This window comes from Camelina sativa, chromosome 17, assembly GCF_000633955.1.
Source record: "Camelina sativa cultivar DH55 chromosome 17, Cs, whole genome shotgun sequence".
Classification (NCBI taxonomy): Eukaryota; Viridiplantae; Streptophyta; class Magnoliopsida; order Brassicales; family Brassicaceae; genus Camelina; species Camelina sativa.
The window spans coordinates 31,525,245-31,540,000 of record NC_025701.1 but is presented as its reverse complement, the minus strand read 5'-3'; the positions used below and the strand labels follow the sequence as shown (position 1 = coordinate 31,540,000).

Sequence of the window (14,756 nt, the reverse complement as noted above, 5' to 3'; positions counted from 1 at the left end):
TTTTTTTTGTATATGTAAATAACTATATTTTCCTCAGTCTTAATGCTATGAATTAATATTAATTTTAAGTTAATGTTTTATTATTATAATATTAATTTGTGTCAAGTATTAGAAAATATGATTTTTGGAGAGACACACAAAAAAATTTAAAAACCTGCAAATATTTAAGGAAAAAGTAAGCAACATTACATAAGTATCGATTGTATTGAACAAGAGAAAGAAGATGGCATGTGCACAAACTTGAAGTAGATTTGTATAAATTACAAGCTTGCACAAGTTGTTAGCAGTGATTTAAGATGGTAAGTCTTACTCTTACAATATCCTTTTGTTAATTTTAATTGATGATTAAAGTTGTCACATAAAAATTAAGATATTATATAAATTTTGTTTTCCTAAATTAAAGTATTATTAATTATATATTTTAAAAAATATACCCTCTAGATAAAAATCTGCATAATACAAATGATGATAAAACACATATAATTAATTATGTATTAAATTTAGAAACATCAAATAAATTTTGTATGAGATAATGAATAAGAAATAACTACTTAATTACTTCAACCAAAACTTTTTACCGAGATGTCCTATTTATTTTATTTTGCGTCAAAACTTGAAGAACACATTAAATATTGTTAAAAAATTTTGAACAATAATATTTTAAAATTATATATCTAGATTTAAGATATATAAGAATTAATAAAACTATAAATGAAATATATCTCGCGTATCACGCGAGCATACTTCTAGTAAGACATATTATTTTGATGATTTTTTTTTAATTATAGCTTTTGTAAATAGGATTTCTGAAAGAAAAAAAAAATCGATGTTCATAAGAAAAATCGTAATTATTAGATTTAGTAACAAAAAATCATACAAGCTATGCTTCTTTTTTTTTCGTTCTTAGGGCGATCAGAAAGATGATTCTCTATTTTCCGTGGTCGACACATCATATAGTTTGAAACAAGAGTGGGATGGGCGTCTCATCACGAAAGCAGTCGTCGTCAACGGCTTTCTCTCAGCGACATTTGTTTCTGGAATATCAATTGTTATTCTGTGGAGAAAGATCCCACATTGGATAGATGTGAAGGGATTAAGTAATATATAAAGGAATATGGCCAATCCACTCATTGCCAATTGGTTTTAAGTTAGAAGACCACAGTAAAGCCCAAATTTAACATGGTATCAGAACCTACACGCTGACTCGTAAATTTAATCCGGCCCGGACAGAGGCCCGATCACCCCATTAATTGATGGCCCAAAAGATGGCCCAATTCCATCAAAATAGCTAAATAAAGAGCATTATCTCGAGGGGGCGTGATAGATTGTCGAGATTAATGGCTAGAAAAGCCATTATCTCAAGGGGGCGTGTGGAGAAAGATCCTACATTGAATAGATGTGAAGGGATTAAGTAATATATAAAGGATTAGGGTCAATCCACTCATTACCAATTGGTTTTAAGTTAGAAACCCACAGTAAAGCCCAAATTTAACATATTCTTCTGGTCTTCCAACCAACGGTGAATCATAATAACAATTCCCCTTTTTAAAAAAACGAAAGCTAGCAATTGATTTTTGGTTTTGTACCCCATGTTATCACGTTTTCCAGAATTTTTCTGCAAAAAAACTTTTATCGAGAAGGGTTGGACATAGGTTTTGTACCCCATGTTATCAGCCTTTTGAAATTCTTATGTTATAAATATCTTGGAATTCTTATGTTATAGATATATCTTCATACCATTTAAAATTTCATATAGTTTGACATCTAAAATTTGTTAAAATAATTTTTTACTTATAAGTTTCTCATACGAGTATCCTAGAAAGTGCTTGGTCGTCAGGGTATGAAGTAATAATTCTACAGTATATCCTCAAAAAAACCATCTTCCTTATGCTCTTCAAGTTTAAGTATGGTCTATTATAAAACCTTGTGATGCTATGTCTAAATCATTGTCCCAGTAAAATTACGAGGATGCATACTTGCTTATTTATCCTCTTTTAACTTTGTAAACTAATCTAGCAATTCTCATTCAAATAAACAAATTCAACATATATGTCTTCTACAATGTAAAAGTTTATTGTTGGGAATTTATTATGTTTTTCAAATAGTAGGTCAGATGGAAAGTATCTGGGTTCTTAGATTTTTGAAAGGTTTTTTTTATTCAGCTTACTTCTATGTTTCTCTTATCGATTTCAGTTGAATATATTCATCAGTATTATTTGTATCCTTACATTTAGGGGGTGTTATTAGATTGTGGTTTTTAAAAGAATCTGATAGATTTAGAAATCCAGTGTTATTCAATCGTGTATTTAAAAAAATCTATTAAAATCTAGCGTTATTCAATTTCCATTGGATTTTGTGTTAGTTTGGATTTGAACGTATTCTGCTTCTAAAATGTGAACAAACACAATACCATACTTTTGTGAGGGATTTTTTTTTCTCCCTCTCTCATAGCCTTCGTGTTTGATTTTGAAATTTTTTTTTCTCCCTCTCTCATAGCCTTCGTGTTTGATTTTGAAATTTTTTTTTCTCTACTCGTGTTTGATTTGGAATTTGAGAGCGTGATTCCCTTTGTTCCTTCACTTCTCATGTTTCTGATTGAAAATCTCTGGATTTGGTTTTGTAGTTTTCTCAATCGGATTTAACTATCTTCTCTTTGTTTCTTTTACTCATTCAGTGAGAAGGAATCATCTTTCATGTATTTTTCTGTGTAATGGCGAGGTATTCTGTTTATTTGTCAGGAATCAGGATTAACTTTTGATTCTCCGTTATTAAATTCATGGAACTCATAGTTCACACCAAGACCTAAATTTAATTTTTTTTTGGTGTAGAACTTCATCGAAGATTTTTGTGGTATTATTGTTTCAGATCTTCCATTGCCTCCAGTGCTAGCTGTTCTGCTTTTGCTTTACTTAGCCATTTGATTCTACATATCTCTATTGTCTTTGAAACATAGACATTTCCCAAGATAAGCTTTTTCAGCACCATAAATCCTTAAAATTTTAGTTCGCTAAAAGTGATGTGGATATTTAGTTTAATTTTGTTTGAACTATTAAAAGGAGTGTTAAATTTCAGACTCGTGCTCATGAGTGGCTGTTCTGTTCAGAGGAAGGACAGTGGCAGGTTGTCGAGAGTTCTCAGGCCGCTCGTCTCAGTAAGCTTTATATGGTAAAGCCTCTTTATATTCACCATGTATTCTCCTTCATGTACTCGCGGTATGAGAATATAAACAAATCTTTATTTCCTTGTGTAAGGTTTTTCTTGACAGTAGCCATAATAGCGCTACCATGGAGGATATCCAGGTACAATCTGCATTTTTTATTGTCTGATTCATTATGTTGTCTACTTATTGATTAATTTTATCTTATAAAATTGTTCACCTCAGACTGATTTATCTCCCATGGTGACACAACTAGCTCCTAGAAACGATGATGAAGAAGCTCGAATCTGATATGCTCAAATTTAACCCTGGGAGCTAAACAAATTTGTGTACTCGCGGTATGAGAATATGTATTCTCCTTCATGTACTCGCGGTATGAGAATATAAACAAATTTGAGCATATCACATATCAGATCCCATCACTTTCTCCATATCTTGATGTAACAGTTTTTCTTAATTGTTTTACAATCCTAACTCATACTATTTTCCCCATTATCGCTTGTTTATTTTTAGCTATATCGAATTGGTGCTACAGGTATATGATGGCAAGTGATGGGATCTGATATGCTCAAATTTAATCATGAGCTACTCTCTCAAATTAAGAGATTAATTGTAGTACTTAGGGATCGAATCAACAAGAACTCTAGATTCACACAATAGATTTAATAATCTTTTACTTATGCTAAACAGAAATATTTTAATTAAATTGCAAAATAAAACAGAATATAAAAGAGATGTAAATTCAGATGGAATAAATGATATGCCTAGGGCATGGAAAATCAGATCAATTAATTAAACTAGCAGGATTCAACAATTAATCACCGTTCTTGAACTCTAAACACAATTGTAAAATAAATCAGTTCTCACTGTAAATATTATCTAAGTTTTAAAACTAAAAAATCTAAATCTCTTTGCAAAATTCAAGTTAAAAACCAGCAATAAAATCAGGTTTAGATAAGTTTACAAAATTACTAATTCAAATCTCTTTGTAAAAAGTAATTTTGCTCACCAAAGGTTTTTATCAGGAAAATCAATTATATTCTCATATCAATTAATAATCCTAAGATCTAAATCCAGATAACTAATCAAAGATCTAGCATTAAAAATAACCAATGATGAAGAACAAGAAAGATAATGAATCCTAAATTAACAGATCTAATAATTCATGAAATCCCTAATGAGAAACCTTAAACCTAACAAGCATATCTACTTAGACATAATTGTAAGAACACAAATCATGAATAAAATAGATAGCATTAAGAGATTAAAGGGAGAAGAAAAGGAGTTCTGAATCTTCTCTGAAAGAGTCTTGATCTTCTCTCCAAAAGCTCTCTAAAAATCTCTCAGGGTTTTTCTCTCAAAAGTTGCAGGGAAAAATAAAGCTTAGGTCTAAACAATGACCTAAAAATCCTATTTATATTCCTAAAACACGGCCAGTGACTAATGATGCAAATAGGGAAAACTTTGGAGCAACTTTGTAAATCTTCAAAACTTGTGGGAAAACTTCCAATTCTTCTTGTGGATACTGCATCGATCGACACATCACTTGCATCGACCGATGCAAGTCTCTGAATTTCGTCTCCCAACTTTGTAGCTCAGCCTCAATGCTTAATTAATCTCCAAATCCTCCTATTTAGCTCCATTAAGCTCTCATCCATATTAAATCCTATAAAGACTCAAAAGACTCTAAAATACCAAAAAGACTCTATAAACAAAACTTATATCATGGCTAAAAACACCTAAAAACCATGATATATCAGGATCAAAAAGCGTGATACTGTCCACGAGGTATTATTACTAGTAATAGATATATGCAATTAGCCACTTAAAAAGCTGTTATCTGTTGTTGCTTCATTTCTTGCTTTTTGCATATCGTCATTGTTTCGTTATTGGCAAAATTTAGTAGTTGGGTGATCTTTTTTGTTTCTTGCTGTTCATTTCGATTGTAGGTTACATCTTCCTTGACTGGAAAAGTGGTCGTTGAAGATGTGGTTTATGTGGTTTGTTGTAAACAGGTCAGGAGGATTATAACAGACTGAGACCTTTGAGTTACTGCGAGGAAGAAGATGGTAGACACTATTACATAATTATTGATTTAATTATGTAATAGTGTTTTAGAGAGCAAGTTCTTCGTTGGTTCACCTTCTATAAGATTCCCCAAATCCATTCTGTTAAGCCCTTTTATTTGCTATTTTCTTGAATTCTTGCAGTCTGAATTGAAATCTATGCTGATTAATGAATTGTATGGTTTGTGTAGATAGTTCTAACCCATGAGCACGCTGATGCTGTTCATGGTTTAGATGATATTCGATCTATTCAACCTCGCAGTTCACCGCTCTTACGTCTTGAACGAAGAAGAATCCTCAAGCTCTGACGATGGTCTCTTATTCGCACTAAACTCCTTCACCCTTTGTATTCTGGAATTTAGAAGACGAGGACCACTTCAATGACGAGTTACGTCGTCTCTTGGTGCTGGTACTGGAGGAAATACGAAGGACACTGGAGGAGCACTCTGAGATTAGTGAACTCATTAAGATAGACTTGGATTCTTTTTGAACTCATCGATATATTTTTTATAATTTATTTTAATATTTAACTTCAAAAAAAGAATTCATAACAATCACCAAAAATATATGAGTATATGACTTTCAAATCCACGTTATATGTATTCTAAAATCCACACAAATACATTGGATTTTAAAATCCACTATTGTCACATATTAATTCAAATCGATTAAAAACCTTAATTCAATAACACCCCTTAGAGTACTTGAGATTGGTTTTAAATTTTCATTTTGTTGGAAATGTAACAGGTTTGGTTAAGAGTTTAAATAGAGGTCGTGAAATTGTGTTCAAATTATGTATAATACTGGTTGATAGTTCGTTATTAAGCTATTTCTATCTTTTTTTAGCTTGTTGTCTATAAGATCTATATGTCGCGAAATAGTATATGATATTTGATTTTGTTAATTATGTTGTTCATAAGCTATTTCAGTATCAGCCATTATTGTTTTTTTTCATCTCTGTTGGCTTTAATTCTGAAAGGTGTAGCTTCGTTAGTTGTCATGCTAATCGAATAAAAAGAATAGGGCCATCAAAAACTTTTTTTTTTTAAAACGTTTTATTTAAAACCTTTATAAAAAGAATCAATAATGCAATTATTAGGAAGTACAATAAATATTAAAATGGCAAAAACAAAAACTAAAGAGAAGTGCCAATAAATAGGGAATATATCGTACGTTTTTCCACACTTGTGATAAGTAAATAGACGAAACTGTTTCCTTTGTTTTTCACTACCAAAAAAACCATTCGGTTCGTTGTTTCTTGTTTCTTAGTGTGTTTTTGAAAGACGTTTGAATCTTTCAGATTTTCTCTGACGTTAAAAGCTAGAAACAATGTCTGAAAAGGTGGGAGCGATAGGTGGTCACAAGGGAGGAGCATTCGATGATGGCGTTTTTGATGGAGTTAAGAAAGTAATTGTTGGAAAAGATTTTCGCACGGTAACATATATCAAGATCGAATACGAAAATGATGGAAAATTTGAAATCCATGAACACGGGACAAACGGTGGGCAACTAGAAGAGGTAATGAAAAAATATTCTTAAATTGGTTCTTATCAAACTGGTGAAAGCTAATAATAAGTTTTTTTTTTTATGGAAAATGAAATCCAGTTTTCAGTAGATTATCCAAGTGAATATATCATAGCTGTTGGTGGAAGCTACGATAATATTTTCATTTATGGGTCAACATTGATCAAATCTTTACTCTTCAAAACCTCTTATGGAAGAATATCTCCGATACTTGGTCATACAACGTTATTAGGAAATCCAGCAGGGAAAGAATTCATGCTCGAAGGTAAAAATGGAGGAAAACTTATTGGGTTCCATGGACGTTCTGGTCAAGCTCTTGATGCCATTGGAGCACACTTCGCTGCTGTGGATTCGTCTCTTAAGACATTTAAACTTCAAGGTGGGAATGGAGGTTTTGCTTGGGACGATGGCGCTTTTGATGGTGTTAGAAAAGTGCTTATTGGACGAAATGGTAAGAACGTGGGTTATGTCAGGTTTGAGTATGCGAAAGGCCAAATAAAGGTACCGCATGCTCATGGGAACAAACAAGAAGCTCCACAAGAGGTATCTTGATATATAAGCTTTGTGTAGTCTCGTGTGTACTAGAATATTAGTATTATTATTGGGTTTTGATTGGAGGAAAAAAAAAACTATTTGGTTGCAGTTTGTGGTGGATTATCCTAATGAACATATTACATCAGTGGAGGGAACAATCGATGGTTACCTTAGGTCACTTATGTTTAAGACATCAAAAGGAAGAACCTCCCCTCCTTTTGGGACTTTGCTTGGTAGTAAATTTGTGTTCGAGGAAACAGGTTTTAAACTTGTTGGGTTTTATGGTCGGTCTGGTAATGTTATTGATGCTCTTGGTGCACATTTTGCCCCTCTTCCCACCGTTCCCGCTCTCGTTCCAGTTCATGCTCCCACTCCCATTGGAAGCACTGGCGGGACAGGATCTCACATAGGAGGAAGCAGATTGGACACATGTTCAGATGGAACCCAAAAGATGGAAGCACAAGGAGGTAAGGGGAGCAATCAATGGGACGATGGATCAGATCACGACGATGTAACAAAGATATATGTTGCAGCTGGTGGTTTAGGAATCGAGAACATTAAGTTCGATTATGTTAAGAGCGGAGAGAGAAAGGAAGGAATTTTCCATGGTGTGAAAGCTAGTAGAGCTGTCGTTTCTACGGTGTGTGTTACTTTTTTTTTTCTCTTCCATGCTAATTGTTCGATTTCTTATTCGAGAAAATAACATTTTGATCTCGGTTATTCTACAGATCGGGATAGGCCATCCCAAGCAGTATCTCGTTTCTGTAGAGGGTTGGTATGACTCCTCTAATATCATTCAAGGAATCAAGTTTCAAACCAACAACTATACTTCTGTTTTCATTGGATATGAGTTTTCTGGAGATGGTACACAATTTTCATTTCAAGTTAAAGACAAGAAGATCATCGGTTTCCATGGTTTTGTCGGCTCTCATCTCAATTCTCTTGGAGCTTATTTCGGTCCAACCTCATCCTCTTCTTCCTCCTTGACTCCTACTCTCAACAAACTTGAAGCGCAAGGAGGAAATGGTGGAGAAACATTTGACGATGGTGCTTTCGATAATGTAAGAAAGGTTTATGTTGGTCAAGGTGATTCCGGTGTTGCTTATATCAAGTTTGAATACGAAACAAATGGCAAAAGAGAAACACACGAACACGGAAAAATAACATTGCTAGGAACAGAAGAGTTTGAGGTTGATTCGGATGACTACATCACATCGGTTGAGTTTTACTATGAGAAAGTCTTTGGCACACAAACTGATATCATAACATCTCTTATTTTCAAAACATTCAAAGGCATTACCTCTCAGCCTTTTGGAAAGGTTTCCGGAAACAAATCTATACTCGAAGGAGGCAAAATCGTTGGGTTTCATGGACGAGCAAGCAATGTTATCCATTCTTTAGGAGCATATATATCTCCCTCGGTGACATCTTCTACTCCGGCAACTCCTAAGTCCTTTAAACTTCCAGCACAAGGCGGAAACGGAGGAGTTTTTTGGGACGATGGTGCTCATGATCATGTGAGAAAAGTTTACGTAGGACAAGGCGATTCTGGTGTGGCCTTTATCAAGTTTGAATACAATAAAGGATCAGAGTTTCTCGCTGGAGATGGTCACGGGAAAAAGTCATTGCTCGGAACAGAGGAGGTAATTAATTAATTACATAGTTGTTTTGTTACTTCATGATATTATTTGGATTTATTTTTTTTTATAATAATAAAGTTTCTGTACCCAAAATCCATAGGCCTAGATTATGAATTTCTTACGAATAGAGCGTTTTTATGTTTTTTTGTATTTGGCAGTTTGTGATCGATCGAGATGATTACATTACATCTGTGAAAGTTTACTACGAGAAACTCTTTGGCTTGGAGACAGAAATTATAACGGCTCTTATATTTAAGACATTCAAGGGAATAACCTCTCAGCGGTTTGGAATGACGTCAGGTGATTTCTTCTTGCTCGAAGGCGGAAAAATTACCGGCTTTCATGGAAGTTTGAGCGACGTTCTTCATTCTATGGGAGCTTATATGTCTCTTTCGCCTACTCCGATGTTGCGTGGCAAGTGGATCCAGGTATGTATGTAGTAGGGCTGAAAATTCGGTTCTACTAATTGATTTGGTCTGCAAATTTTTACTCATTTTGGTTTTGGTATGCATTTGAAAAAAACAAAAATGATTTAAGAAAATATATTTAAATTTATTTTTAAGGATGTATAGTTTTACGCTAAAAATATGGAACTTTAATAAAGTAATGTTATTTAGTATAATTGTTGTACGTTGAATTAGGTGGTTTGATATTGGTCAGTTTGTTCGCTACAAAAAAGTTCGGATCGTATTCGTACGTAAAACTAGCTAGTAATAGTAATCATAGTCCGTGTGATTTAATCATGATGCAACTTATCGGGCATTAAGAAACTAGCTAGATTTTAACCCGCGGGACAACACCGCGGAACAATATTAAAAAAAAAAAATTAAATTTTTAGAAATTGTATTTGTTTGTTAATTTTGTTTCTTTTGTTTAGTGTTTAAGATTGTATAATTGTATTTTAATTGTTAATTATAAAATTTGATCAGTTGTATACCGCAAACACGCGACAATTATTTAGTTTTATTTATACTAATGTTACATTTGTACCGTATCGAATTTTTTATGGTTATAAAAATATAAATTTTTACTGCTTTTTAGAGGATTTAACCCGTGAAAGAATTATTTTTATATTATTATATTTTTAAATTTTTAGCGTTTTTAAATTTAATCTGTAAATTTAAAGTTATTTAGATTTAACCCGTGAAAGAATTATATTCATAAAAATTATTATGCAGTATACTGCATATTAATTTATATTATAAATACTCCAATTTATTAGATTTAACCCGTGAAATAATTATTTTGTATTTTTTATCAGCATATTAATAACCATTAAAATTTTAATTGTTCATATGAAACAATATAGTTATTACTGAATATTAGAGTTTTTAAAAGAAGAAAATATTGTATAGATATTTTTGGCATATGTTATTAAGTGTAATAAATTTCTTAATATAAAAATTTTTTTAGGGAATTATAAACCAAATTTGTAGAGACATTTTAGGAATCTAATTGATTCTGTTTGTATCTGCAATTTTTCAAGGATTAACTTTGTAAATAAGTATAACTTAAAAGACACCAAATGTACTTTAATTTATAGAAACACCACGGGATAATTATTTAGTTTTATTTATTATAATGTGAGAAATATGAGTAATCAACCCCTAAGTACCTCAAATCAAGTAATGTAGATGACTAAATCTACATTTTACAATCAAAATATGTAAAGCAAAATTTTCTATAGAAAGTCTATACAAACAAAATCTCTAAAGATAGTTTTGGTGATTTTATGGGATTAAAATTTTAATAGGTAGAGCTGTTTTTGAAAATATCGGAATGTGTAGATATTGTTAAGATTTTAAGGCAATAAATATAACAAATGTTGGTCGATTTAAGAAAGTTTTGTATTTGAATTTCTCTGCAATGTTATTTATGAAATTTTTTTAAGAGTTAATGTTGTAAATAAAATTTTTAATAAGCAAAACTTAAAGGACATAACACAAAATGTGTTTCAAAAATGTTAATATAGAAGTGTCTGCCTTTAAGGTATATACCTTTCTACGTAACCTTTTTTTTTTTTTTGATTGTGTGAACATTATTATTATGCTAATTGTGTTTAAACTATATGCATTATTATTGTTAGGTGGAGCAAAAGTCAAATGGACCTGGACCAAGATGCTCGCACGCTATAGCAATGGTTGGAGACAAAATGTACTCTTTTGGAGGAGAGTTAACGCCAAATTTTCACATCGATCAACATTTATACGTCTTCAATTTCAAGACTCACACATGGTCACTTGCTCCTCCTAATGGCGATGTTCCTGACCTCCCTTGCTTAGGCGTTTGCATGGTAGCCATCGGCACTAACCTCTACGTCTTTGGTGGTCGCGATGGCCACCGTACCTACAGCGGTTTCTACTCTTACGACACTGTTAAAAGCGAGTGGAAACTCATAACTCACGTTGATAAAGGACCAGCACCCCATAGCTTCCATGCAATGGCTACTGATGACAAGAATGTCTATGTCTTTGGTGGAGTGAGTACTACAGCACGGGTCAATACACTTCATGCTTATAGCATTGTTGATCAAAAATGGATTCAGCTTCCGAATCCTGGAGAGGTTTGTAACATCCGCGAACTAATTTTTGTAATTTTGGTGTGGGTGTCGATCGACACCCTTGTTGGCATCGATCGACACCATGTTTTTCCGGTTTGGTCGGGTTTGATTTAATTGCTGATTGGTTCGGTTTAGTTCAATTAAAACCCTAATCATTTTGTTAAGTGTCGGGGACGAACTGAGGGTTTCAAAAAGTCTCTTTTGTCGCCGTTTGTGTTTTTGGAGAGAAAGAAAGAGAGAAAAGGGAGAAAACGTTTCTGTGACTTTCTGGGTTTGTTCTTGGGGTTTTTGGAGAGATCTGAGGCTGTAGGAGGGTTAGCTGTTGCTGGAAACGAAGGGGGAGCTTCTGGAGGTGTTGTTTTCCACGTTTCTCAATCCAATCTTCCTGTTCTTGAGGTGAGTGCTTGACCATGGTTGATCTAAGCATGAGATCTCTCTTGTTTGTGTGTTTTCTTTGTGGTTTGTGTTGTTTTGTTGCTTGGGTTCGTTGTTTGTGTGATTTCTAGTGAATTCCGAGATGGATAGACTTGATTGGAGTCGATTTTGGGTTGATTGGAGTCGGAGTTCGTCGCTGGGATTCGCGCAGATCGTGTCTGCAGAGGAGGCATCGATCGACACTCAGGAGCATCGGTCGACACCAATTTGATGGGCATCGGTCGACACTGTTTGGCATCGGTCGACACCTTGTTGTAGCATCGATCGACACCGTTTGGCATCGGTCGACACTAGTCTTATCCGAGACTTGTTTTTCTGGTTTGATGTATTGTTGTGTGTTGTTTGTTTTGCTTGAACTTGAGGGTCTCATCTGCTTGTGTGTATAACCCAGTAGATGGGAGGATGGCCTCACTAAGTATTTATGATAATACTTACGCATCTCAATTGTTGTTTGTGGTGTGCAGGTAAAGGAAAAGTGTGATCGTGGAATCAAGGGCTATGAGGAGGAGGATGTTCTAGAGACTTGATTGATTGTGGTCTAGCTGTTGTTAGGTTGCTAGATTAAGTCAAAGGAACATTGTAGGATGTTAGTTGTTGGTTATCTCTTTATTTGATTGATGTTATTGGTTATTGGATTTGAATGTTGGAATTCTTTTGGTTTAATGGAATTTGTTTTATTTGATTATCCGCGGTTATTGATTGATGTTAGGATGTTAGTGGGTATGGGACCACTAGTAAATTAAGGTATAAAAAAAAAAAAAAAAACGGGAAGGGTTGTTTCAATTTGGTATCAGAGCCCTTACGGTTCTAGGTCTAGGGTTCATTGTGCTTTTGCTGTTGATGTTTAGGATTACATGCTATAATTGATTGTGTGATTGGCAATTGTGTGTGGCATGAAGTCCTAGAACATCCTCTTCGAGCCTGATTGTGATTCCACGGTGAGTTGTGTTTCTTGTGTATTAGAATTATTGTTTGCTTAGCCTTCTGTTCTTGGATGATACAGATGGTTAGGGGTGAGGATGCTGTTGGTCGCGGTCGTGGTCGTGGGCGTGGTCGTGGTCGTGGTCGGGGACGAGGTCAGGTTCCTGAGGCCAGTGTGAGTGTGACCCAGAGCATGGCCAGTGAGGAGGTGGCGGAGTCACAGGTTCATCCTAGTGTGTCTGGAGACCAGGCTGGTTTGGGTGACGGCAGGGCGGATGGGCCCGGTGTCGGTCACGGTGTTGCCCCGGGTGTGGGGGTTGCAGCGGGAGGTGCTCCAGGCAGGGAGGATGTCTTGATGGACTTGCTAGCTCAGGTAGCTCAGGCTTTGCAGCGACTTCCAGCAGTTGTGCCGCCAGTGGTTGGTGGGCAGGATCCAGTAGTGCCGCCAGTGGGTGGTGGACAGGTTCCAGTGGTGCAGCCTGCAGCGGGTTTGCAGGCAGGTGTGCAGCCGGGGGCCGAGGTAGTGGATGCTCAGTATGTGCGGATGATGGAGCAGCTGCGGCATGTGGGAGCAGGGTATTTCTCAGGAAGTACCGATCCGAGTGTAGCGGATGAGTGGAGAGAGCGGATGGAGGATATTTTCCTTTCGCTTAGGTGTCCCGACCGGTACAGGGTGGATCTGGCAGTGTTTTACTTGTCAGGAGATGCTCGTGTGTGGTGGAGGTCGGTGACAGCACGGAGGGTGCAGCGGGGTATGTCTTGGGGAGATTTTGTGGGGGAGTTTAACTCCAAGTATTTTCCTCAGGAGGCTCTTGATCGTATGGAGGCACGGTTCTTGGGTTTGACTCAGGGGGACCGTACAGTGCGGGAACTGGATGCAGAGTTCAGTCGGCTTGTGGGGTATGCAGGCCGGGCTTGGGAGCCAGAGTCGGCTCAGGTGCGGAGGTTCTTGCTGGCTTTGCGAGATGATTTGAGGACACGGTGCAGAGTGAGGAGCTATGCCACGAGGGCGGAGCTGGTTGAGGTTGCAGCTGGGATAGAGGATGACTTGAGGTCACAGTTAGTGGTGGTCAGTCCAGCGGTTCGTTCAGAGGAGACATTGGAGCAGAGCATTCCAAACAAGGATAGGCAGTTGGAGCAAAGGCGTAAAAGGAAGCGGGAAGAGACGACAGTGGCGAACCAAGGTGGCCAGAGAGGTTATGGGAGCGGGAGCATGGATCACGTGTCGGCAAGCGGGGCCAGGGGAGGTGATTCGCAGGAGTACCGTCGAGTGTGTTATCATTGCGGGGAGGAAGGGCATATCAGGCCTTTCTGTCCTAAGAGGAGGCAGATGATGGAGGTTGCAGCGCAGCCGAAGGGAGGACCGGGTGTCCATTCCGGCGCTTAGTTTTAGCTTATGTATTCTTTCTTTCATTATGTATTTTCATTTGGAGTTGTAAACGATTATTGCATTTGAGGTTCTAATAAAAGTTGGAGTTCTTTGGTTTTGGGATTTGTGAAAAATCACTGGAAAGGAAATAGCACGGGAGTCTATAAATGGAAAGTTTCCATAAATAGAAGATTGCTATAAATGGAAAGTTTCTAAAAATAGAAGTTTCCAGAAATGGAAAGTGTTGAGGTAGATCTAGTCGGGAGATACTCGTTGACATCGGACTTATTTGCTCAGGATAGTGTGAGCCCAACTCATGTGATACCGATAGCTCAATGGACTTTGTGGCGAGAGAGTGGGAGTGGTATGTTTGCTTCGGATGATGATCCGTGAGCGCGCTTTAGGGTGACGACCTTAGAGCGGGATTTTGAGACTCCCTGGATACCGAAGCTGTGAGCCATGGCTCGGCAGTGAGCCGGTATGTCTCGAGGGTTGCGACCCGAGAGCGGGGGGAGTGGGCATGTGAGACTCCCTGGATACCGTAGCTGTA

The 14,756-nt window shown here is 36.3% G+C and overlaps 1 protein-coding gene across 1 annotated transcript in view; it reads left to right on the top strand.

Annotated features, from left to right (window-relative positions):
- Window positions 6,440–14,756, top strand: part of LOC104758520 (myrosinase-binding protein 2-like) — an 11,176-nt gene continuing 2,859 nt past the window's right edge. Inside the window, exons 1-6 of the mRNA XM_010481402.2 lie at window positions 6,440–6,741; window positions 6,829–7,290; window positions 7,391–7,921; window positions 8,010–8,924; window positions 9,080–9,349; window positions 11,008–11,484. Of these exons, the coding sequence (XP_010479704.2) occupies window positions 6,553–6,741; window positions 6,829–7,290; window positions 7,391–7,921; window positions 8,010–8,924; window positions 9,080–9,349; window positions 11,008–11,484 (2,844 nt within the window). The 5' untranslated portion in view covers window positions 6,440–6,552. The remainder of the gene's footprint in view (window positions 6,742–6,828; window positions 7,291–7,390; window positions 7,922–8,009; window positions 8,925–9,079; window positions 9,350–11,007; window positions 11,485–14,756) is intronic.